This window comes from Argopecten irradians, chromosome 9 (genome assembly GCF_041381155.1).
Source record: "Argopecten irradians isolate NY chromosome 9, Ai_NY, whole genome shotgun sequence".
NCBI classification, from domain to species: domain Eukaryota; kingdom Metazoa; phylum Mollusca; class Bivalvia; order Pectinida; family Pectinidae; genus Argopecten; species Argopecten irradians.
The window spans coordinates 40,139,680-40,166,864 of NC_091142.1; the positions used below are offsets into that span (position 1 = coordinate 40,139,680).

The 27,185-nt window shown below is 35.0% G+C and overlaps 3 protein-coding genes and 1 pseudogene across 4 annotated transcripts; all 4 read left to right on the forward strand.

Annotated features, from left to right (window-relative positions):
* Positions 1–668: 668 nt before the first annotated feature.
* Positions 669–2,938, forward strand: LOC138332322 (sulfoacetate--CoA ligase-like). 2 transcript variants are annotated; one of them, XM_069280372.1, is made up of 2 exons: positions 669–771; positions 1,073–2,938. In XM_069280372.1, the coding sequence occupies exon 2, from the start codon at positions 1,095–1,097 to the stop codon at positions 2,730–2,732; it is 1,638 nt and encodes a 545-aa protein (XP_069136473.1). In that variant the 5' UTR covers positions 669–771; positions 1,073–1,094; the 3' UTR covers positions 2,733–2,938. The 2 variants fall into 2 exon arrangements, with proteins under 2 accessions (XP_069136473.1, XP_069136474.1); XM_069280373.1 differs by lacking the exon at positions 669–771 and adding an exon at positions 833–930.
* Positions 2,939–3,351: 413 nt separating this feature from the next.
* On the forward strand, positions 3,352–12,163 carry LOC138332321 (sulfoacetate--CoA ligase-like; annotated as a pseudogene).
* Positions 12,164–12,759: 596 nt separating this feature from the next.
* Positions 12,760–14,984, forward strand: LOC138330768 (beta-1,3-galactosyltransferase 5-like). Its single transcript, XM_069278291.1, has one exon. It carries the CDS (start codon positions 12,760–12,762, stop codon positions 14,176–14,178), a length of 1,419 nt encoding a protein of 472 aa, XP_069134392.1. The 3' UTR covers positions 14,179–14,984.
* A 9,894-nt stretch (positions 14,985–24,878) lies between these two features.
* Positions 24,879–27,107, forward strand: LOC138332324 (beta-1,3-galactosyltransferase brn-like). The gene has a single exon (XM_069280376.1). It carries the CDS (start codon positions 25,584–25,586, stop codon positions 26,652–26,654), a length of 1,071 nt encoding a protein of 356 aa, XP_069136477.1. The 5' UTR covers positions 24,879–25,583; the 3' UTR covers positions 26,655–27,107.
* The last annotated feature ends 78 nt before the right edge of the window (positions 27,108–27,185 follow it).

The window sequence follows — 27,185 nt, forward strand, 5'->3', positions numbered from 1 at the left end:
AAAATGGTAAAAAAAAACATACTCTACATTGTACATAAAAACAGGTCTTCAAAAAAAAACGGTTACTGTCGTTAGAAAGAGTCATAATTTTCTTTTCAAAATCACCATACACAATTATACAAAGTCTTATAATATTGTTTCATTTCAATTTCAGATGAAATGGATTCAGTCGCTTATTTCTCGTTGTGCATGCATGTTTTCTGGCCTAGCTAGGTGGTATGAAGCTGTGTATGTAAATATAAACCTCATGAATAACCACCGTCACTATCCTTACACCCCTTGTAGAATAAACAAAATGTCTCCGTGACAAATATACTGTAACCTCACCCGTAAAACAGTATTCACCTCCATTTTTGAATACTTAGCCCACAGGCGTCTGCTTCTGATTTGATGAAAATATAAAAACCTACCTCTACTATATGGTAGGACATTGTATTTTTCCAAAACCAGATGCAGACGCCGGTTGTGACTTAGCCTAGACGCTAGCACACACCACAACTTCCGCCAATCCCCCCCACACCTTTCCAATGTTTACTCCATCCCAACTCGCACCGATAGTAATATACATATATATATAGCTAACACCAAGATTTAATATGCATAATTCGAACTGCATAGATATAAAAAGAATCTCTCAATCCGAAAGATATGATATTCCTACCGGCTACGACGAATCAGAGTTGCTTCCCCTCGTTTCACTCAACTCTGATACACTGCGCATGCCTAGAAAATGGACTACCTACAACCGATAAATACGTATTAGTCAATAACGTGAGTAACTTATAACTATAGTGATCCCACAGACAGGGATCTGAGAATAAGTTACAGTTTATTATTATATAATATCAGAGATTTAAATCTCTGATAATATGGACCCATCAGAGTACAATTGACTATTTTAGACGTCTTAGGGGTCAAGATCAAAAATCGGTAAAATCATATTCTACATTGTACATAAAAACAGGTCTTCACAAAAACGGTTACTGTCGTTAGAAAGAGTCATAATTTTCTTTTCAAAATCACCATACACAATTATACAAAGTCTTATAATATTGTTTCATTTCAATTTCAGACGCCGTGCTTCATCAGCAAATATGTCCAAATTCAGCTATTTATCCTGCCCAAACCCGAAAGAGCAACACTACAAATCCTTTGTCGATATCTTTAGGGAGAGAACTGAATCGACCCCCGATAAGGAGATATTCATACATAGACTCCCTGACGGAGGGAGAAAGGCACTAACGTACAAAGAACTCTCTGACAAGGCCACTAAACTCGCCAAGTATCTTGTATCTAAAGGAATATCAGTCGGTGATAGTTTTGCTATTATGGGAGCAAATTCCCTCGAGTGGGTCATCGGGGAAGTCGCCATTTTTATGACGGGGGCCGTGGCCGTCCAATGTCAAGGTTCTTGTGAAGAGTTCAACGAGACTGTACTGCTTCTGAAATCAACCCAATGCAAGGCGATTCTGCTCGACCCAAACAATGACCCCAGGTATTTATCGGAAATGTCAAAATTCTTTCAAGAAAAGGAAACACAAATCCGTGATCCCGAAACCCCCAGAGTAGTATTACTCAGCAAACCTGTTGGCGTTGACCTGCCATTTATCGGGGACATACTTTCAGAAGAGGAAGACTCAAAAGTGTTATTACCTGTAGTTCAACCAGAGAGCTCGGCTGTTATTTTTACAACCTCTGGATCGTCAGGGATACCAAAAATGGTGGAATTCACGCATTTTGCATTAACCAATTCGCCAATTGGAAACTTTTTCACGACTGAGAATGACATTACTTTTTCAGACAGGCCATTCACATGGCTAGGAGGAACGCCAATATACAGCCTTGCTGGCGGCTATGCGCGAGTTTTTACAGACCCAAAAATAATTTTGCAAGAGGAGAAAATTCAAACTGTCTGGGAAATTCTGAAGGAAGAAAAGTGCACTGTTGCAACACTTTTCCCCTATGCACTCAAAGACATGCTTGATAATGCAGAGGAAATCCTAGCGACAGGCTACAAACCTACTTCTATCGCGACAGGCGGCCAGATTCCTGGGAGCCACCTTAATGCTATCGCTGGGAAATTTTGCGAACGTATATACAGTGTCTACGGATCAACAGAAGTAGGCCTAGCCACCAGAGTATTCCTGACAGCGGAAACGGCAGTAGGAAATGTGGGAAACATGGTACCTGGCTATGAAGTCAAAATTATTGGAGACGGGAATACAACTCTTGAACGCGGGCAAATTGGCGACATTGTCTTGAGATCGCCATGGATGTTGAAAGGGTACAGGAATTCTCCAGAAATGAATAAGGACTCCTTCCTTGAAGGCGGTTGGTTTCGAACGAGCGACATCGGTATCATAACTGAAGACGGAAAGTTTTTCATGAAGGGGAAATCTGCAGACGTTATCAGAAGAGGAACGAAGAAAATTATGTATAGCGCAGTGGAAATAGCAATGAATAATTTCCCAGGAGTCAAAGAAGTGGTAGTTGTAGCATTGCCGGATGCTCGTCTGCTGGAAGAGGTCTGCGCATGTGTAATCTTCGAGGACGATGTCAGTATCCCCGAACATGAATTGCGAAAATTATGTCTGGATAAACTGGGCGATAATGTAACTGGGGACTCGCCGACATTTTATCTCACGTTTAAAACCTTCCCTCGACTGGGTAATGGGAAAATAGATAGGATAACGATCAAGAAAGAAGCCATGGAAATACTGAAGCTCTGCTGAGAAAAAGGTAGCTTTATCATATTTACAGTTGCACGTCATCCAATCGATTGCCAACGTGCGAATCCATGGGTCATCGTAAACAATGCTGCAATAAGCATAGGTATAGTGTAAGCATGCTCATGTACATGTATATCTAGTTGGCAGCGGTCAATGAGTTCCGTTTTAGCTGCTTGCTTATTAACAAATAAATGTTAAATGGTTCAAAAGATTCCTTCTAGCTTCTTTTTTTCATTTATATTCGTATGGTAACAGACACCCATCACTATTTTCAAGAATTAAATAAAGAAACACAGGTTATACATGGTTAGTATCTTTTAATACAAGGTTAATTTCGGTGTGGAACAAAGGAAAGCCCAAGGGGACAACTTGACAGATTTTTCAGGATTTTAAAACGAAATTTTTCAAGGAAATATTGGCTTTGTAAAAAGGTTTTTGAGAAGTAATATTTCATTTGAAACAGAACAATTCGAATACTGAGCCTCCAAACACCTAGTCCGCTAAACCTGCCTATTTTATTAGGCTTTTTTATTTTTTTATTTTTTTTTTGCCTAATATATATTTTTTTAAAAGCCTAATAATATAGGCAGGTTTAGCGGACTACCAAACACCAGCCAGATGTCAATTGAGCTAGGCCCCCGAAGACACAACAACTCACACCTTCCACACGTACTCCTATTTCTTGAAACATGTCAATTTTGCAACAAGGTCTAACAAGATATCCAGTATAAGATTTAATTGTTGATCAATGCCATAGACGTTTATTGTGTATAGAGATTATCCATATCGTTAGGAACGACAATTCGGTTACTGTGGAAACCAGATACCCAGTGTAATATTTAATTGTTGATCAATGTTATAGACGTTTATTGTGTATAGAGATTTTCCATATCGTTAAGAACGACAATTCTGTTACTGTGGAAACCAAATACCCAGTTTAATATTTAATTGTTTATCACTGCCAGACGTTTATTGTGTATAGAGATTATCCATATTGTTAGAAACGACAATTCGGTTACTGTGGAAACCAGACACCAAGTGTAATATTTAATTGTTGATCAATGTCATAGACGTTTACTTAAATGCTGTAGCAAAGTCCATTATCAAGTCAGTTTGTTTTGATTTTGGCGATTTGATATGTCCTGAATGAGAACAATGATTTTGTTTCGTTTTATCTTTTTGCACAGAAACCGCGTTGAAAGTCTGTCATATAAGATTTCGGTTTTTCCAAGGCGACTTATTCTGGTTTAGGAAATAATATGTATAACAATGACACACAACGCCATTTGTCTGTTGATATTCACAGCGAGTAGTTTTTAAGAGGTACCGCGAGCTGACTAGATATTAGGCAAAATGTTTTTAAAAAAGCCTAATAAATATAGGCAGGTTTAGCGGACTAAGCTGCGAGTTGACCTAGTCTTGACCTAGTTTAGGACACTGCACATACGGTTAGTCAGGCGCTGCTAGCTGAGTGAGGAAGAATTGGAGATCTCAACTGTAAAGTGTAAGTATATCACCATGCAAATATGTCATCTCGTGTGATATTTATATATAACATTACTTAAACACCATTGAAATAATTGATGTATGCTATCTATAGTTTCTTAACTTCGTAAATGCTTGAATGGTTGTTCTGATAGGTCTATGAGTTTTCCCCTTCAGTGGAAATATTAAAGATGCTCCACCGCCGACAGACCAAAAATGATATTCATCATTTGAACAATAATTGGTGTTTAATCGTGTATATAATAGTCTAATTAACACAAAAAATAATATAAAATAATTTATTTTGCCTTTGGTACATGCGCATTCAGTAGTTCATTTCATATAGGATATAGTGGTACGGATTTTTTTCGGGATGCAATTAATTATTTTTCATATTTTTAACTTGAAGTAAAATTAGAAGCTCAAACTTTTCAATTGTATTAATGGTGTAAAGTAAGTAACTTTTGTGACTGAAGAAAAATACTAAATCGTCTGCTCGAGTTTTTAATAGTGAAAAAATACCATTTGTCAGCGGTGGAGCATCTTTAACCATTGACCAATATAACATGTCACTGATTTAAACCTCTTACTAACCGTTTAGTATCTTTACACATAATAAAATGATTTCATAACAATAAATTCACTTTCAAATTTTCACTGCAAACTGATAATTATTTTTTCTTTGTTTTCATACCAAATCTGGTTTTCTGATTAGCCAAAAATTTTTTTTGCATGCCTCTATGAAACAAATTTTGTTTGTAAACTTTTGTGAGAATGCGCGGATTCACAAGGTTTGTAAACAATTTATTTTCATACCCCGATAAAATTTAAAAAAAAATAGTGACATCAATGCTTAAATGAATCTGTAGTTTCTTATATCATGGTCTGGTGCATTGCTTCACTGACCTTGCAAAAGTATAACTTCACTTGTTATATATATTACGCATTCACAACAAGTTGTTTTCTAATTTCTGTGTGCAACTTAATACACATCGAAAATAGAGTCATAATCTCTTAACTAACTATAAATAGCAAAATGTTTTACCAAACAACTGAATACTACATATTTTACTTTGCTCTGATTACATTTTATTTTTCACTATATCTATTTCAGTATGATTATTCTGCCATAAATATACCCTTGGATAGCGAAGTTGTATGTCTATCTGTGTCTGACTGTTTGTCTGTCCAATAAATATGGCAATGGAAATTATCAAAACGCTCTAACGAAGAAATAAACTACTTATGTACTTGTGTAAATATCATAGATATGTTTTCTCGAATATCTTAATAATTGAAATGCAGCATTATTTTATAAGAAGCAGATCGAAAGTGTCTTTCATCATTTACAAGCTTCAATAATAACAACTACTCACACTAACTGATAGTATATAGGGTGTGCTTTATGGATTGAAGTAAGTCTCCTTTATTTGAATCCAGACATTGTGAAATAGCTACCTGAATATCTACAACTACTTAATTGGTCCCACATTTTAAAATACGTAATCTTAGACGGCCGTATAAAGGAACGTGAGTCATTCCAAAACGAGTAACATATAAAAGGAGCGGGTCGGTGTGGTTTCTACATACAATGTAGTCACTCAGCTAACTGTTGTTCTACAATCATTTCAGATACGTGCACAGTTAATTTGCATAAATAAATATCGTTTTTGCAATGATGTTATCAGAATTAGGCATTAGTGAAAGGCTTGAATAATCGTGATTCTCCTTCCACTTAACTCGACTCTGTTTATCGACATGCATACTTCAAACTACCCTAAAACACAGAAAAGATATGATATTGTCAGTAAAGTTTCTCGTCATATATATATATATAACATGCAATAAAACTTGTATATGTACGACGTGGTAGAGCATAGCCAGGACCCTTAATCATCGTGTCTTAAATCTGGGCTGAACCCTGGGAACAATAAAACATGAATATATGACCAGACAGACACATATGTAAGCTAGCGATCAGTTTCCACAAGTTGTAAGAGCACATACATCTTTATTCATAACATGTAATGAAATACCCCACAATTTGATGCGTAATTACCGACTTGCTGCATCCCCATTTGTGTTCAAGAACTAAATATAGGACACAAGTTTATCTGACAATTTTGCTACCATGGTAGCTATTATAATCGGTAGCTTTGCCTGCCATGTTGTTGGAATTTCACATGGTTAGAAATAATCTCTTCACTGTGATTTGTTGGCCAAAACTTTTTACGTGTTGATTGGTTACTTGTTGTTGAAGATGTCATGTGTGTAAGGGGTACCAGGGGGAAATTGTTGCAAACGAATTATCTATTCAATATTGAAAATTCATTTTGGGACTCTTTTGTCTATGAAATCATTTCACCGGCATATCAGCCAATCAGAAGCAACGTTACAAACGACGACGCCATTTTTTTCCTTTATGGGCTTATAAAGTAAATTTTTAAGCCAATTAAAATGCTAGTAATAAGCAAAATTGAATTATTGACCGACAACTAGAAAAAGCATTCGGACTTCTCTGGGTTTATTGAATGATAATCTTTAGTAAATTAAATTATAAGGATTAATTTGAATATATTTTTTACGTTATGGAGATATAACACAAAAATCTGAGTGTACTCTCATCATAAATAGCTTCGCGGTTTATTTAGAGTACACTCAGATTTTTGTGTTATATCTCCATAACATAAAAAAATCTATTCAAGTTAATCCTTAGTTATTCTCTGAAATCACACAAGGAGGCGCTACATGTACTGAAAAGAATGAATCGGTAAGTCTAGAGAGGTTTCAAAAGTTCGATGATATGCCGAGTTTTGTTCATCCATATATAAACTGTAAGCTAGCTGATCATGACGTACTTGTAGTAACTGTTCGTACATGGGAGATGCTAAAACAAAATGTTTGGCTTTACTTAGTGGATATTTGTTGAACTGTATGCGCTAAAGTAAAGTGCAGTTTTATCCGAAATAATTCTTACGCTTGTTTATATTATATGCGTATGTACATCGTATTTCACCAACTTGTCCAAGTATATCCGTACTTCGTTCATTGTATATTAGACGGGAAACCTTTGGAAAAGGGTCCACTACACCTTCTAAACAACTTTATTAAAATATTCGAAACGTAATTCTCATAACGTATTTTGTTTCCCGACGTCGTCCTAGTTACCACGCGGCAGTTGACTATTACTATTTACCACGCGGCAGTTGACTATTACTATTTACCACGCGGCAGTTGACTATATTACTATTTACCACGCGGCAGTTGACTATTACTATTTACCACGCGGCAGTTGACTATTACTATTTACCACGCGGCAGTTGACTATTACTATTTACCACGCGGCAGTTGACTATTACTGCAGACACGATTAGAGCTTTAACGAGTGCCATTTAAAAACATGAAAATTAACTAATAATTAATAGATAGCAATACAAAGGACAGATCTAGACTATACTAATTCTACCTGACAGGTGTTTAACACTTTTTCGTGGATATTTAATTTTACGATTTCCTATCGTCCGCGGAATACGCGAAAATTAACCGCACGCTACAATATAATTTATCAACATCAGTTCAAGTGTCACTGACATCTGTGAGATGCTGTCAGCAAAGTCATATATGATGTTTTCATCCACGATAGGGTTTTATCAAATGTTATCCTGTAGCAGTACACAAAAAGAAAATTCTTCACATGAAATCTAAACTTCAATTCGCTAGCCAGAGGTATACAGTACGATACCCTCCCCGAAACCATTGAAGTTTCCACACTGTGTCACCTGCTGGATCACCGCTGTTGCGACACTTCCATTTACGTAATCAGCAACCAAACAATTGATTAAAAATACAGCACGTAATGTTAGCATATTTGTTTATTAGCTCAAACACCAGTTCTTGTGCTTCAAGCTTCAGTGTGTCCAAAGTGATGAAATCGAGTTATGTCTTTCCATAATTTGTTTAACTTTGTGAAACAGAAACCACAAGCTTTTCCTATTTGTCTGGAGACCAATTACAACGTATCCAAGTACTTTTTAGCTTGTCTAAAATATTTATTTATTAATCATAAATAGTAAATAACACCATTCTAGACCGCTGGAGGAAGCTTTTGCTGCCAGACATGGTCACTGCCACCACTTCAGTTTAGTTTTGTTGATATATAAAGTGCGCGTTTCCATTGGTCAACTGAAACTAATTACATCAAACTAATCAGAATTTGAAAGCAAGATCTATCAAGGGTTTTAGGGAGAGTATCGCACTGAATATCCACGGCTATCGAAGTTGAACTGCGTTTGGCACTTTCAAAATATCATTACATAACATTTTACGTTTCGAACTAAATATTTTTGAAATTGTTTTGTTTTCTTCAGACGCCATCTGTCAGAGAATGTCGAAGTTCAGTTACCTATCCGCGCCTAACCCAGTTCAACAATACTACAAGTCAATAGTTGATGTTCTTAAAGAAAGGGCCGAGTCAACACCCAATAAAGAGATACTCGTACACAGGTTTCCTGACGGTGGAAGGAAAGCTCTCACATACAATGAACTGATACAAAAGTCTACAAAACTCGCCAAGTATTTTGTTTCTAAAGGGATATCTGTTGGCGATGCCGTGGCGTTGATGGGATCAAACACTCTGGAATGGTTTATCGGAGAGGTCGCCATTTTTATGACGGGTGCCGTGGCCGTCCAATGTCAAGGTTCTGGTGAAGCATTTAATGAGACTGTATGTCTTCTCAAATTCACCAAATGTAAAGCAGTTCTACTCGAATCACATCCTGACGCTGATTATTTGTCGGAAATGAAGAATTATTTTGGAGAAAAGAAAACGCAAGAGCAAAAAGTGGAAACGCCAATGATAGTGTTACTTGAAAAACCTGCGGGAATCCAGTTCCCATATATTGGTGACATACTCTCACAGAATGAAGATCCAAGTGTAGTGTTGCCTAGGATACAACCGGAGAGTTCAGCACTGATTTTTATTACTTCTGGGTCGACTGGAGAGCCAAAGATGGCTGAATACACACATATGTCAATTACTAATTCGCCTATGACGTATTATTTTTTCGCAGCAGAAAATGATACCATTTTTTCTGATCGACCATTCTCTTGGTTAGGCGGCACTCCTCTCTACACCATCCTCGGTGGAATGAAAAGAATCTTCACAGATCCGAAAATCATTTTGCAAGAAGAGAAAATTCAGACTGTCTGGGAAATACTAAAATCAGAGAAATGTACGATTGCAACTCTTTTCCCATATGCATTGAAGGATCTGCTTGACAACGAACAGGAAATCCTGAGGACAAATTTTAAACCGCATTCCATTGCCACGGGTGGTCAAATCCCCGGAAGTCATCTAAATACAATATCCGGTCGATTTTGTGAAAATATCTACAGTGTCTATGGAGCAACAGAGGTTGGCGTAGCATCAAAGGTATTCCTCACGGCTGAAACGGAGGTTGGACATGTTGGCGACTGGCGAGTGCATTCCAGGATATGAAGCCAAAGTAATCGGGGATGACGACAAGACCTTAGAACGTGGTGAACTCGGCGGGATCGTTTTATGTTCTCCATGGATAATGAAAGGATACAAAGACTCTCCAGGGCTGAACGAAGCATCCTTCACAGAAGGCGGCTGGTTTCGTACAGGAGATATTGGAGTGATGACTGAAGATGGCGAGCTGTTCGTCAAGGGAAAGGCGGCAGATGTAATAAAAAGAGGAACAAGAAAGATACTGTACAGTGCTTTGGAAATGGCAATTGGTAACTTTCCCGGGATAAGAGAGGCTGTCGTCGTAGCTGTACCGGATGAACGTCTTCTAGAAGAAGTCTGCGCATGCGTCATATTTGAAAAGAATGTCAATATTACCGAACAGGAATTGGAAAAAATGTGTCGCGGTAAACTTGGTGACAACATTATGGGGGACTCGCCGACATTTTATCTCACGTTTAAAACTTTCCCGCGTCTGGCTAACGGAAAAATTGATAGAATAAGTACCAAAACGCAAGCAATGGAGATGTTGAAACTCTGCTGATAATGTACAAACTGTGTCAAATGTCCAAGAATGCCTCTGCAATGAAACAAAATACCTTTTAATGCCTTAGAGCACTGGTGCTGAATTCCAACATATTCATACGGAAAATGTTTATTCATTTATATGGTCCTAGAATATAACCGATACCGGGCATATCATAATAAGGAACATAATACACTACAATGACAGACAGATGACAGTTACCGCTATTAAACGGTTTATAATTTCGCCTATAACATCTGTAATATGTTGTTCTAACTCCAATGAAAACGTTTAACTGTTGTTAAACAGATTATCTCGGATACTTTAAATGTTTTCTATAAAACATAGAATTTGTACAAAATTAAAACTTCACAGTCACAGAAGCTCTATTCAGTCTAATCAGATCTGTGTGTGTGAAGAAATAGTTGATAATTGTAGGTCAACGATATTACGTTGACGTCACCTCTTGAATTTTTCAATATTCATTTCGTTTCAGCAGAATTTCGACATTCAAAACTCAGGGGGTAGGGGTAACATATGCTTTTATTCGAAGAGAATGGGTTTATAATGTGACATTATTATTTTTCAGTGAAAACACTGGTTTTTGACAATCATAATTATCAGACATCCAATTTGCAAGATGTTGTTTTAGCTTGTCGTGGTATGGTAAAGGGTCGATAGCTATCATTGATTCACAATAGTTCATAATCAAGCACGCTACTACATATGTTTTATTTTATTTTCAACATGTGTATGGACTCTATATTCAAAATTAGTTCATCATTGGAAAAGTTTGACTTCTCAGCAGATAGGAGCCTTAACAAAAAAACAGGACGAAATAAATGCAGTGTTTTCACCTCCTATATATTTGGGGCCGAATTTCTGCCCTATTCCCATATTGTATTTCTTGTATTTTTTCCCAAATCTATGTCTAAATTTCCCAAATCAGTGACTCTGATGCACATTTTGTGTTACAAAACAAAAACAATCCGGAAATTCCAAGTCATATTTAGTATGTACATCTTAGACTGGTTCTTATGGAAGATAACTGTTTATTTCTACTTAATACCTTTTCCAAAATTTCAATAACACAGTTAAAAAATTTTCCTGAACTCCTACTTTATCGCTCAAAAATTCCCAATTTTCACCAGGGGGCAATTTCCCAAAATACTCAGGAAAAACACTGAAATGAATTATGCAGTATTTTGTAAAACTTGTAGAGCAACAAACCACGAGAAATTAGTAATTTTTCATACAAATCATGCTCGGATAGCACTTCAAACCATCAATATAGTTGAGCGGATTTGAAAATAATAAGGTCAGTAATTGTTACTTATCCATCTACATGTACATATATATGCAGCATGTCTAATAGGAGATAACATTATTGAATCATTTGTACTTTTTTCTCTGGTTTGTTCTTCACGTTAAGGAATGTCGATAAAAATGCCCCCCGATGATAATAATCTTAAAATCGTCGGTGATGCTACAAACAGCAAAAAAGTGAAAAATGTTGCCGGTATTTGTCGTTGTCAATATACCGTTGCTATCCTGTTGAAACGTCCAAGAAATGTCGCGGCATTGAAGAACCGAGTTGTAATAATCTATAAAAATCAGTCGCTGTCACTTTTATCAGTGGGACTTATCATTAGATATATCGGTATGGTAAATATTTCATATCACATTTAAGTGTTATCGATTTAGCTCTAAGTACTGTTCTGTTTTATATCTTCTTTTTTCAAAACTTTTCACGTTGACACTTGAATATAGTATAAGCATTTTTCTCTTGGATATGGCATGAACATTAAAATTTAAATAATAAATATTTATTGGAGAATTTTGTCTAGCATTTATTTAGCTTTTATCGAAATCCAATATAGCAACTAATTTGAAGAACATTTCCGAGAGCCGTGCCTCAGTGAATACATCGGGACAGTACAAATAATTGATAACAATTGTATCCCCAGCCAATCGTATCTACACTATCACCTTAATTACGTTGGTAATAATTGCATCTGTTCATCATTACATATTTTATTGTTGTATGTCACATTCGATGATGATTATTTTCGGTGTTGGTTTATAGATGGATAGTCTGCTTAGATTATATAAAGTGTGGACAGAAACAAGAACGTGCTTGAGGCACATTATATATATCGTGTAACTCAGACTAAGTTACTCTACCTTAGAAAAAAAAATACATCAAATTCTGTACCTGGACGACTGCTGTTCTGGAGATTAGAAAGGTGTTTGAGAGACGAAAATCCTAGCATCGAATGACAGTTCAGATCATTCCAGTGCAATGTAAACACAGTGTCGATTTGGATGATTTCCACACATCAACACAAGATTTCATGTGCTTGATATTATCCAGTTTATAAAGTCAGACCTCCTATATTGAAAGAAATTTTATGAAGAGAGTGACAATATTCTCCCGTAAACGGTAACCTCACTTATTTTCACATTTATTGCCGCGTGTAATAATATAGTGTGTTACACAGATCTAGTAACGGTATGTATTTGGTTAAACAATGTCTCTTCTAAAGCTTGGCAACAGAAGACTTCTTCGCCGTATCAAGATTCTATGTTGTGGGGTATTTATATATTTTCTTTGTTATATAATCCGCCAACTATACTTCACGGAGATCAACAAAGTGAGTACAACAAATAAGGAAACAGTTAAAAACTCAACTTTATCAGTCTTAAGAACAATTGTCTACAGCACTAATGAAGAACAGAAGAGTTATTTTACCAAAACTGAAATTGATGAAAATCAACGGAATCACAATCTAACTGAAATCAGCGAAGGCAGGTTGAATTACGCCCAGAATGATGTCAGCAATAACCGACTGAATTACACCCACACTGAAAGTATCGAAGACCAATTGAATTACACCCTAATTCAATATCACAAAGTTCGACTGACTTCCAACCAGACTGAAATCAAGGAAAACCAACCAAACAACGTCTTCACTGAAAATATCAAGAACAATCCAGTGATTTCAATCCGGCCGTTTGAAAACTTCAGTTATCCTCTAGATGTGGATATGGTAGAACTGGTTGAAACGTACAAAAAGCAAGGTTTTGTCAAAGAAAAAGTAATCAACCCGTTTCCATATCAGTCTATTACCAATCCCATGACAAAGTGTAAAGTAACAAAACGGAGGGGCAGAGAAGACAGCATCTTTATCCTATTTCTTGTTAAATCTTCTTACCATCATATAGCTCAACGCGACGCTATTCGACGCACGTGGGGTGACGAAAAATACATGCTATATTTCAACATCCGGACGATCTTTATCCTCGGACTTCCGCCAGGTGGCACAGATCCACGTGTCAACAAGGAATGGCTGGAGCATCGTGATATACTTCAGATGAATTTTGTAGACACGTATATGAATAATACACTGAAAATGATGGCGAGTGTTTATTGGACGACCGAACACTGCTCAAATGCACATTTTATTACTATGGTTGACGATGATTTTTACGTTGGATTGGAAACATTGATAACTCTTTTAGAGAAATTACCTCCACATTTACAACAGAGTTTATACTTAGGAAACATATTCACATTTAGGAATCCAAGTCGGGACAGAGGATTCAAGTGGTACATTTCACCTAAAGAATACGCATTCGACCTTTTCCCGCCTTTTATCAACGCGGGGACCATAGTTATGTCTATGGACTTTGTGAAGGACGTAAGCATCGCTATGCCCTATACGGCCTTGTTTCGGTTTGATGACGTTTATATGTCGATTGTGGCTTACAAACTTGGCATAGCCCCTCTGGGGAGTAAACGATTCTGTAATTGTAAGATTCTACCCGGTATCAAAGACTATCTATTCAACTATATTGTGACGTCACATGGATATACGCCCAGGGAGCTTATAATGGCATGGGATCGACATATGAAACGTTCGGATATAACGCCAGCTCTAAACATTTGACGTCCCATTGGATAGTCGGGAAGGTGTTGTTTTTTTTTTTGTTTTTTTTTCATAATTTCATGACGAATCTCGAAATTACTTCTTACTCGAATTCATTTCGTTTAAAAGCCGAGCATCCAGCTGAAGGCACTGCTTACCTTGAAATGAAATATATTTTATATTTACAAACACAATACTATATTATACAGTTGTTGACTGGAGTTGAGGGCAACAGATGATTTGTTGGACCCGAAGACAAACTGTTGCCCAAGGCCGAAGGCAACAGTTTGTGTGAGGGTCCGACAAATCAGCTGTAGCCCGAAAATCCAGTCGATAACTGTTTTTTATACCTATTGACTCAAAACAATGCACTGACGTCATGAATTGTAGGTGAAGGTCACTCCTGTACGACAGCAAATTTTGACAGTCGATTTTAACAGTTCTTCGGACCGCTCGACGGAACAGTTCATTTATTGGCATTTTTGTCAGTAGAGTTTATAAGGAAACTATTTCATAGGGGTATAACAAATGTTTTTTATTATGCTCACAGTCTAGCTTACACAATTATCTTTTTTCATTTATATCCATACATGTGTTATTTGCATTACACCATGTGATAAAATTTAGCATTCCTCTGAAAGTTTCGGTAACCTTTTGGTCTGATGAAAGTTCACGAGGTGTTTATAACAATTTATTGTAAATTTTATAATTTATTCGGTAATCATCTTTTTTTGTTGTTATTGTCATAATTGAATATCAAGATAACAATAGAATAGCTTTTGTCCTTTTTTACGATGTATGCGACTACAGTTGCTTTTGTTTTTTACCGTGAGACTACAATAACTTTTGTTTGTTTACTATGAGACTACAATAACTTGTTTTTTTAACATAATAACTTTTGTTCTTTTTACCATGAGACTACAATAAGTTTTGTTATTCACCGTAAAGCTAAAATAACTTTTGTTTTTACCATGAGATTACAATTACTTTTGTTTTTACCGTAAGACTACAACAACTTTTGTTTTTTACAATGAGACTACAGTAACTTTTGTTTTTACCGTGAAACTACAATAACATTTGTTTGTTTACCGTGAGACTACAACAACTTTTGTTTTTTTTACAATGAGGCTACAATAACTTTTGTTTTTACCGTAAGACTACAATTACTTTTGTTTTTTACCGTAAGACTACAATGTCTTTTGTTTTTACCGTGAGACTACAATAACTTTTGTTTGTTTACCATGAGACTACAATAACTTTTGTTATTCACCGTGAAACTAAAATAACTTTTGTTTTTTACCATAAGACTACAATTACTTTTGTTTTTACCGTAAGACTACAATGTCTTTTGTTTTTACCGTGAGACTACAATAACTTTTGTTTGTTTACCATGAGACTACAATAACTTTTGTTATTCACCGTGAAACTAAAATAACTTTTGTTTTTAACCATAAGACTACAATTACTTTTGTTTTACCGTAAGACTACAATGTCTTTTGTTTTTACCGTGAGACTACAATAACTTTTGTTTGTTTACCGTGAGACTACAATAACTTTTTTTTTTTTTACCGTGAGACTACAATAACTTTTATTTTTTACCATGAGACTACAATAGCTTTTGTTATTCACCGTGAAACTAAAATAACTTTTGTTTTTTACCATAGACTACAATTACTTTTGTTTTTACCGTAAGACTACAATGTCTTTTGTTTTTACCGTGAGACTACAATAACTTTTGTTTGTTTACTATAAGACTACAATAACTTGTTTTTTAACATAATAACTTTTGTTCTTTTTACCATGAGACTACAATAACTTTTGTTATTCACCGTGAAACTAAAATAACTTTTGTTTTTTTCCATAAGACTACAATTACTTTTGTTTTTACCATGAGACTACAATAACTTTTTTTACCATGAGACTAAAACAACTTTTTTTTACCATGAGACTAAAATAACTTTTGTTTGTTTACCATGAGACTACAATAACTTTTGTTATTCACCGTGAAACTAAAATAACTTTTGTTTTTTACCATAAGACTACAATTACTTTTGTTTTTACCGTAAGACTACAATGTCTTTTGTTTTTTACCGTGAGACTACAATAACTTTTGTTTGTTTACCATGAGACTACAATAACTTTTGTTATTCACCGTGAACAAAATAACTTTTGTTTTTTACCATAAGACTACAATTACTTTTGTTTTTACCGTAAGACTACAATGTCTTTTGTTTTTACCGTGAGACTACAATAACTTTTGTTTTTTTACCATGAGACTACAATAACTTTTGTTATTCACCGTGAACTAAAATAACTTTTGTTTTTAACCATAAGACTACAATTACTTTTGTTTTACCGTAAGACTACAATGTCTTTTGTTTTACCGTGAGACTACAATAACTTTTGTTTGTTTACTGTGAGACTACAATAACTTTTGTTTTTTTTTACCGTGAGACTACAACAACTTTTGATTTTTTACAATGAGACTACAATAACTTTTGTTTTTCACCGTGAAACTACAGTGACTTTTGTTTTTTACCATGAGACTACAATTACTTTTGTTTTTACCGTAAGACTACAATGTCTTTTGTTTTTACCGTGAGACTACAATAACTTTTGTTTTTACCGTGTGAACTACAACAACTTTTGTTTGTTTACCGTGAGACTACAACAACTTTGGTTTATTTTTCAATGAGACTACAATAACTTTTGTTATTTTTGAAACTAAAATGACTTTTGTTTTTTTACAATGAGACTACAATAACTTTTGATTTTACCGTGAGACTAAAACAGCTTCTTTTTTTTTTTACCATGAGACTACAATTACTTTTGTTTTTACCGTAAGACTACAATGTCTTTTGTTTTTACCGTGAGACTACAATAACTTTTGTTTTTACCGTGAAACTACAATAACTTTTGTTTGTTTACCGTGAGACTACAACAACTTTTGTTTGTTTACAATGAGACTACAACAAGTTTTGTTTTTTTTCAATGAGACTACAATAACTTTTGTTATTCACCATGAAACTAAAATGACTTTTGTCTTTTACCATGAGACTACAACAACTTTTGTTTTTTTACAATGAGACTACAATAACTTTTGATTTTACCGTGAGACTACAATAACTTTTGTTTTTACAGTGAGACTACAATAACTTTTGTTTGTTTACCGTGAGACTACAACAACTTTTGTTTTTTTTACAATGAGACTACAATAACTTTTGTTTTTCACCGTGAAACTACAGTGACTTTTGTTTTTTACCATGAGACTACAATAACTTTTTTTTACCATGAGACTAAAATAACTTTTGGGTTTTTTTTTACCGTGAAGCTACAATAACTTTTATTTTTTGCCATGAGACTACAATAACTTTTGTTTGTTTACTATAAGACTACAATAACTTGTTTTTTTAACATAATAACTTTTGTTCTTTTTACCATGAGACTACAATAACTTTTGTTATTCACCGTGAAACTAAAATAACTTTTGTTTTTTACCATGAGACTACAATTACTTTTGTTTTTACCGTAAGACTACAATAACTTTTGTTTTTACCGTGAGACTACAATAACTTTTGTTTGTTTACCGTGAGACTACAACAACTTTTGTTTGTTTACCGTGAGACTACAACAACTTTGGGTTTTTTTACAATGAGACTACTTTTGTTTTTTTGTTTAGACTACCGTGAGACTACAATAACTTTTGTTTGTTTACCGTGAGACTACAACAACTTTTGTTTTTTTACAATGAGACTACAATAACTTTTGTTTTTCACCGTGAAACTACAGTGACTTTTGTTTTTTACCATGAGACTACAATAACTTTTTTTACCATGAGACTAAAATAACTTTTGTTTTTTTTACCATGAAGCTACAATAACTTTTATGTTTTGCCATGAGACTACAATAACATTTGTTTTTTCCATGAGACTACAATAACTATTTCTTTTGCCGTGAGACTACAATAACTTTCATTTTTTACAATGAGACTACAATAATTTTTATTTTTTACAATGAGACTACATTAACTTTTGCTTTTTACAATAAAACTACATTAACTTTTGCTTTTTACTATGGGACTTTAATAGGCAACTAGTTTTTGTTTTACGATAAGACTACAATAGCTTTTGTTTTTCACGATGAGATTACAATAACTATCATTTTCTTACGATGAGACTTCAATAGTTTTTTGGTTTTTTTTGAGACTACACTAACTTGTTTTTACGATGAGACTACACTAACTTGTTTTTACGATGAGACTACACTAACTTTTTTTACTAACTAACTTGTTTTTACGATGAGACTAACTAACTTTTTTACGATGAGACTAACTTGTTTTTACGATGAGACTACACTTTGTTTTTACGATGAGACTACAGTAACTTTTGTTTTACGCTAAAACTACAATACAAATGTTGCATTTATTTTCTATTACAACAATAATTTTCGTTTGTTTACGATGAGACTTTTACAATGGGACCAACATTTTTTTTGTTTTTACAACGAGACTACATTTACTTTTGTTTTTCACCAAGAGACTGCAATATTGATTGTTATGTCTTCGGGTGATTTGGGTAGTTTAGACTAAATCAGTTCAGAGTTTCTCGATTTAACTGGCTTTGGTTTACTTAAATTTCAACACATTTATTCAAAAAGCAAATGAATTTCGCATCAAGCAGAGCCTATTTTAGCCTTTTTGATCTCCTTTGTACTGACAAATATGTAAGGAAAGAAGCAAAGGAGAAAAAGAGGAAAGGATCAGAAAAAAATGGAAAAGAAAGAAATGAAACGGGATAAAAAGAGAAAGAAACAGAAAATGGGAAAAGTTAATGGAGAAGCTGAAACAGAGAAGGGCACTAAAAGGAATAAAAACGTTATTGACAAGAAGTCATTAAACAATTAAAGACTTTTTTACCTCCGTGACCTTGAAGAAAGGTCAAGATCATTTCTTTGAACAGACTTGGTAGCCCTTCATGATACAGGCCCAATTTATGAACCATGGGCCTTGCGATTATTGAACATTCATAAGTCGTTTGAATCAAAAGTTTACGAATAGTGCAAGTCGAATGACGACCGACGAAGTATGATGAGTATGCAGGAAATACATGAAAAGGAGAAGACGAGAATGACAACGCAAGACAGAGAAAGGGAAAAAAGGAGAAGTTAAAAAGGAATACGGAGAAAGAAGAAGAAGAAGATTTGTGTGATGAAAATTAATTAGGACATAAGTGTACCATAATTATACGTTTATTAGGTGTGGATAGAGTTACAAGTAGTGATAACAAAACCAGCGGCTGCTATCGATACAAAACCGTGACTTGAATATTAGCGATAAGACAATAACTTCCACTTGAACAGACGCGACAGAAAATCCTAGTTAAATATTTATAATAGACACGTTATACTGTTTTATATGAGATATAAATTACCCTTAATGCGTAACGTCACACACATTAATATTTAATACCATAAATGGGCACCACACCAGATCGGTTTTCGAACGTCATCAACATACCCGACAGAATGAGGGACGCCAGTCTTATATCGACATAATCACTGGTGACGATATGTAAAACTGCTCAGGTTATCAATATTTCAGATTGTGAACATTTTACGATATGGATTCACTGAAACAGATCATTGTTCTGGTGTAACAGACCGTAGATGGTAACCTGCTGTATCGACACCATCACCAGATCAGTATGTATAAATTATTCTCTTTTAATATCGCGGGTAGCTCAACTACATATATAATATTTCATCAGTCAGAAATGACGTCACACATTGAGCTGTCGATGGACCGCAGAACTAAAACAAAGAAATAATTCTAATTTACCGCGCCTTTATACAAGGTAATAGTCTCCATATCTGCCGATAATACATTGTATAGGTTATATTTATCTATTAGTACATAGCGTGACTTTTTCTCGCGTTTTCATTGGCTATGGTTTCCCGCGGAACTATGGCTTGGCGCGCTTTTTGTTACGAACGTCATATTGACGAAAATGACGTCATTGTCGCTATTTGCGCTGGCAAACAAACTGTGTGCGGACGACGTTTTGCAAAACATAAATGTCACGGTTTGGAAACTTGAATGCTGACAAATTTACATAAGAACAGAATAGCAAACTGAACTGAGCAGGCAACGAAATATGCAGTGAGTATTTTCAAAGATTTCTGCCTAGAAAATGTATTTAGACGCCTCCGATCATGACATTTCTAAACGTTAGACGTGGCTGCACGTTTGTTATTGGTGATCGTACATAATTTTTTGTCCCGTCTTTTTTTTTTCAATTCGTTATGTACTTAAAACATTACTGCCTTCTTTTTAGGGCACTATGGTCTAATAGTGTTGTCTTGTGATGGTATAGTATCCTCGCCTCAGGCTCGGGTACTATGCCATCCCTCGACAACACTATAAGACCACAGTGCCCTCTCAACCAGGCCATAATGGATTTAGTACATCACCCTCACATCACATGAAATGAGACCCATTTTCATGTCATAGTAACAGAAGCACGTCAAGCGACACCTCGCAACGCCATTTTCATTTCCACACCACGTTGTTACATTGCTTCACGAAAATTGAAAAGTGGATCATACAGTGAACTAACTGTCTTTTGCAGAAAAGCAACATTTGCTTCCATCCCCGCACACAACAGCCTGTCCGCCGATATAATGACGTCATGTAATGGTGGAGTCACAATTCCCAATTTGCATATTACAGAGTTATCTGCACTTGCGAGTATGTATTGATTGTGACGTCATGTGTTTGCGAGCGTAACGTCATACGTTTCGGTAAAAACGACGTGAATTGCGCTCATAAAATAAAGACGTAACAATCGATACCCAATCGATACCTACCCGTAAGGGATCTCACTCTGCAATATGCAAAGACGGAATATATTCACGTTCAATTTCGCGCCACTTCAATAGTGCCCGCTTGCCCGGGCACTATTGCAAATAGTAGCTTGTGTGTAGCCAATCAGATTCCAGTATTCTTTCACGCGATATACTAATATGCTAAATAAATATGTAATAAAGAAACAGTGATGTAATTAGTGTGTAAAATTGCGATAACTAAGTATGGAAATTGGTATGAGCGCCCTTCTACGAAAAGAAACTGTATTGTTAAAAAAACAGTTTATAACCCTCTATACTAAATACATTATTATTATATCATTAAAATGGATATATTATGTGTACATTTCAATTGTCTAACTGCGGTACTAACTATCTTAACTTAATTTCCAATTTTATCACTTTATTTCCTTCTTTTAATTACACAGAACTGTAACATGATTACAGAGTGATAAGCAAAATTGATTGAATACGTTTGCAATAGTATTTACTTTTAAAGTCGACATTTCAAACTATTTGTGTAAAATCTAAAGCAAATTATCTTTTGAATCGTAAGTTACACACAATGGAAGGATCAATATTTCACCTTTTAGAGTCATTAAATGAAAACCTTATTCTTCAAACTTCTTGACATCATACTCGACATCAATGTTACTCCATCTTCATGTAGCCGCATTACGAAATGTTCCATGTTTGAATGAATATACACAAACTTGATCTCATGAATGCAAAGTATGTTGACGTTTATAAAACTGAAACTTGGGTATATCAAAAGAAAGATAACTCTATGATCATATTACATGCATCGGAGAAGCGATAACTTTGTTTTTCTGAAGCAGTTTGAAAACGTTAGATTTATATGTGTTGTAATTTTCATACTCACGAATCATGGAGAGCTTTTAACTATGTTATTTACCACCAAAGGTTACCAATATTTTGATATTTCCAATGCTTACAATGCATTGGTTGTAATTTTGCAAGAACAAATAAGGGCTGAAAAGGAATTTTGACAGAACGGCTAAAAATCATTATATTTACTACTACAGTGAAGTGAAATGAGTACAAACCGACAAATCACGAAGCCAATTTTTGGTATACAATTTCATGTCACATGTTAACAGTGTTATTGGTAATTTTAATGTGATTTCTACGACGACCCATATACGCCATGTCAATATATACTTAAGAAACATAGTTTTGACAGTAGTTTCACACAAAAACGTTGCCAGCAATCACAAAAGCAGTCTTTTTTGGTCAAAACAGCGTTGACAAAATAATCTAAAAGCAAAGCAAAATTTGACAAAAAACGACTGCTTTTGTGGTTGCTGACAACGTTTTTGTGTGAAACTACTGTCAAAACTATGTGGCTTTAGTGTATATTGACAAGGCGTATATCGGTCGTCGTACATTTCTGCAGGTATGTTTGATTCCAAACAAACATTAGGCGCAAAAAGCAGAAATTTTACAGTGCATAAATTCTATGTATTAACTAATGTTTATAAGGCATTACACGTGTTAGGTTGTCCATTTCACTAATTTTCACAGCTTAATTAATCAAACCTGATGGTTTTCAATAGATTACTGGTGAAAAAATAACATGTCCAAATTTTCGCCCACGGTACATATAACTTTAAAGGTTCCTATACGTGGAACCATCCTCGATATTCTAGAGTTACTAACAATTTCGTCCCTCGAATGTCGAGGATGACGTGGAACAACTTCTGTTAAACATGATCAAATAAATTACAAATTACTATAGAGATCGCGGAACCAATTTATTTCACATAGACGTCAATGTTAACGTTTTCCACTGTCCAGGTAATATGAAGTTTCCAAGCTCGATCATTCATCACTTATTTTAATTTTAAAAAATGTAATCTCACACAAATGCGAATAAAAATTTTAACAGTTTAAGGAATGTCATCTTGTTAAACTTTTAGGCAGGGGTCCCATATGGTTTTGAATTCTTCACTAAGAATCGCAAAATTGGAATCGTAATTATCTTCTTTGTCAGAAACAGATTTCACAACTTTCAAAATTTTTAAACATTTTACATCTTCACATGTTGTCCTAACCACATATTAAACATTTGAAACTGGTGCACTCTGAAACAGAAAGCTCTGCAACATTCATCTATTTATGAATTCTTCCAAAGGGAATTTCCATAAATCTATTCTTGTTTGATTCTGCGGTCACTATAATGCTGCAATAGAATTCAAGAATACATTGTATATAAGAAGTGCTAATCGCTTTGTTTGATCTAACAACATTCACTGATTGCTAAATGATAATTGCTGACATTTCAAAGTCAAAACTTGTTTCATGATATGTTTTCTACAAGAACATTAATGCCAAAATGTATTTGTAAGATATTTATTATAAAATCATTTATATATCATTTTAGATTGTTTACAAAATTTATGATCAAGTGTGTGGAATTAGTCACGTCATGAATGTCAAACGTTGAAACAATTTTACATGTAGCTATAAAACGTGGGTGCTGGTATGGCTAAACAAATCAAATGTGACTATCAATAATTGTTAATGTTTGTTTGTTTCTTATTTCTTTCTTTCTTTTACATATGATTTGATATACAATCATTAAAGCTGCTATTGTATGTATTCAAAACTAAGCAAATTGCCAATTATTTAACTGGTTTCGCTCGAAGCGAGACGCTTCTTTGATGCGGAGGAAAAGATACATTCACTTAAGTGAATGAGTGTGTACTCCTTTTTACTTTCGTGGGAAATATATGAGCGAATTCGCAAACAGTACCAGAAATTCTATTCAGTGTCTAGTATCACTGAAACAATATGAAAATATTCAAAGACAATAATTACCAATCAAAGAATTACTTTACAGTATATACCTTTGCCATGAGCCAAGAAAAAGACGACACCGCCAAGCGAGATTTTCGATATCGTAAAAATGACGTCATTCCGGTGAATGTGACGTCACTATTTAGCGGAACTTAATGACGTTTTCATTCACCGGAAGGTTCAAGTTGTGGGTCATGTTAGAAAAAGTTCATTCAGATGTGGAACATATTCACGAGATCGTATTGACGGATAAAGCATTTCGTATTGACGGATAAAGCATAAGTATATCCGGCAGTAGTTATCTGTCAGTATGTGGGGCAGTTGCAGGATAAATTTATGATTATGGCAGCACGGCCAAAAATCATTATACAAGTCATCCATGTTTTTGCGTTTTAATACTGAAGCACACTAAATAAACTGTTCACATTCCATTAGTATTAAGGTAGTACCACAATGCATGCATGGAGATAGTTATCTAAACCAAAAATATCGAAATATTACAAACACTCAGACAAAGACATGCGATATACAAGGTATTCAGTATTTAAAAACAAGTAAAGCAATAAGGCATCAATTAACGAAATATTGAATCACAACGTTTTGTATGGTATCTCAAATGTAGCGATACCAACCAACATTAAATTACACATAGCTGACTGCTTTGTGTCACTCGCTTGCTACGATAAAAGCATATTAACAATTAATCATGTTTTAAAAAAAAATTATCTGTCTGTTCGATTTAATTTTTTATATCATGCTTTACTTTATATACCATGCATGTTACATATGCACACGGCAATATAACTGTCAGAACCACCTAATCAATGATATCGCTATAATAGTATGACATCACAATGAGTTGTATACAATGTGAAATGAACATGAATTTTTTTTTTATTAGATTGTGTTATTTAGTGAGTCCGATTGGTTATAAATTATCATCAAGGTGCGTGGATGAATACATGTCTTTCTAATTTACAAAATGATGATATTGGAGAGAGAGAAGTTGTTATGGTTTGCATATAACAAACTGTTATGGTTTGCATATAACAAACTCCTGAGAGTATTGCTCTTTAAGAGACTGTCAGACTCTGGATATTTCACTGATCAATCTTACAGTTACGTGTAATTAGTTATTTCAGTACATACCAGCAGTATACATATTTAAACATGTTTGACGAAAGGAACTATGGATGGATACATTAATTAAAAAATACTAATTGAAAGTGGGAAGCTTTGTGTTATCATGCATGACTAGATATTCGGTTGACAGACTCGTGAGTTTGAGCAGGTGGGTGCGAAGGATGCGATGCACTAGTATTGTAGTAGTAATTAATTCCGTCCTGGTGCACTTTCAAAACAACAGGAATAGTGTCATCGTCAGGAGTCATGGTAACCGCTTCCATCTCTTTCACCAGTCATGCGAATCGATCGACATTTTGTGCGTGCCATGCGTTATATCACAGCATTGGATAAAATCCTACACAGTATTCCGCCCGGAAATTAACTTTTAGTTTACAGAATGGACCGTTCAAACACAATCGTTTTTCTTATTGGTGGAAAAAAAACGTCATAATTAATGTTTTCTTTGTGTCGATGTTAAAAAAATATCTTAACGATCTAAAATTTACGTTTGTTTAAAACTGGAGCGATGGGTAAGCTGACAGAATCTGATGAAGCCTATTGAGGATGCACGGTTGGGTTCAACTAGAACGGTAGTACTGACGTCAACAGGTCGCTAAAGAATGGCATTTAGAAATGTTAGCCGTAAAACCATTGTCGTATCACTGACGTCAATAGTATCCTTGTTTTACGTTTTGGGGCTATTTAGCCTTGGAGAACAGCCATCGGACCCCATTTATATTGACTTTGCTACCAACTTCTCATACCCTTTGGAGGTCGACATGGTCAAGTTGGTCTCTGATTATAAAAAGGGTTATATCATTAGAGAGGAAGTTATTAATCCGTTCCCTTACGGATTCATCAGGAACCCTTCGCACAAATGCAAACTGACTGAGCCAGAGCTTCAAATTCAGAAGCATGTCCACGTCCTATTCATGGTGAAATCTGCTTTCGATAACAGGCGGTACCGGGACGCCATTCGCCGAACATGGGGCCGTGAAGGATATCTCATGCATTTTAATATTAAAACTGTCTTCACTGTCGGAGTCCCCAAAGATAGAAGGATGATTGCCAAGATCAAAAGCGAAAGTGATCTAACGAAAGACATAGTCCAAGTAGACCACATTGATACCTACTTCAACAATACACTAAAAATGATGGCAGAGTTCAAATGGGTTGTGGAATTTTGTCAAAATGCTAAATTTGTGGTTTTGATAGACGATGATTACTTTGTATCACCTGAATCCCTAATTGGCATGCTGGAATATTCGCGGGACGTGAGAAAAACAAAACTACTTTACATGGGGAATAAAATCTCTAAAAGCAAACCGAGAAGAGAACGTTGGAGTAAGTGGTACGTTTCTTATTCAGAATATCCGTTTGATTTATATCCGGATTTCATCAATGCAGGAACGATAATTATGTCCATGGACTTCGTCATTGATGCCCAAATCGCCATGAGATACACCAAGGTGTTTCGGCTAGATGATATATTCCTATCTATAGTGGCCAAAAAACTGGAGGTGTCTGCTGTTGGGTCAAAGCGTGTGTTCAGTAGAAACGTGATGCCATGGGATAGGCTGAATTTCGAGTTCCTCGCTACCGCACACCATTACAAACCATCGGATATACGTTGGCTATGGAGAAGACATGGGCGAATGAAAAACGCAGATATGCGTCCTAGACCCGATTGATATTATAAATATACATCATGGTCTTCAAGGTCATCGGTTATGTCATGGAAATGATAAAATATATCACGTTTATGTGGTTCATTATAAGGTTCTAAATCAGTCAGAGGAAATGTGAACAAATTCAAAGAGGTCTTAGTGTTTCAACACCAAAGTATCTATGTTAACTTAATATACAATGTAGTCATAATCAGCTGTGTATAACTCTATGTACTGTTCATCTGTTACTGCTGATCTGTAATTTATGTAAATTTATCTATTTATTTTCTAATTTTTAAGGTGTTCTTATTTCTATGTCATTGTGTGTATTTTTTAATTTTAATCTTTTTGTTAAAACGTGCAACGTATTCAAAATTTAATCAAATATACCTGCATATAAGAAAAGCGTAGGAGTTACGCCCCTTCATACAACGTACATTGTATATGATATGCCAGACAAAATAATGGTTCAAATTGCTTGCTTCGTTATTATTTTTGTCCAGTCACTACTTAATAAACACACACAATTTTTATTAAAATTGAATGCAGCAGATT

Bases quoted from the DNA above. Each gene is read 5' to 3' on its own strand.
- LOC138332322 (XM_069280372.1), top strand. From the start codon at position 1,095: ATGTCCAAATTCAGCTATTTATCCTGCCCAAACCCGAAAGAGCAACAC.
- LOC138330768 (XM_069278291.1), top strand. From the start codon at position 12,760: ATGTCTCTTCTAAAGCTTGGCAACAGAAGACTTCTTCGCCGTATCAAG.
- LOC138332324 (XM_069280376.1), top strand. From the start codon at position 25,584: ATGGCATTTAGAAATGTTAGCCGTAAAACCATTGTCGTATCACTGACG.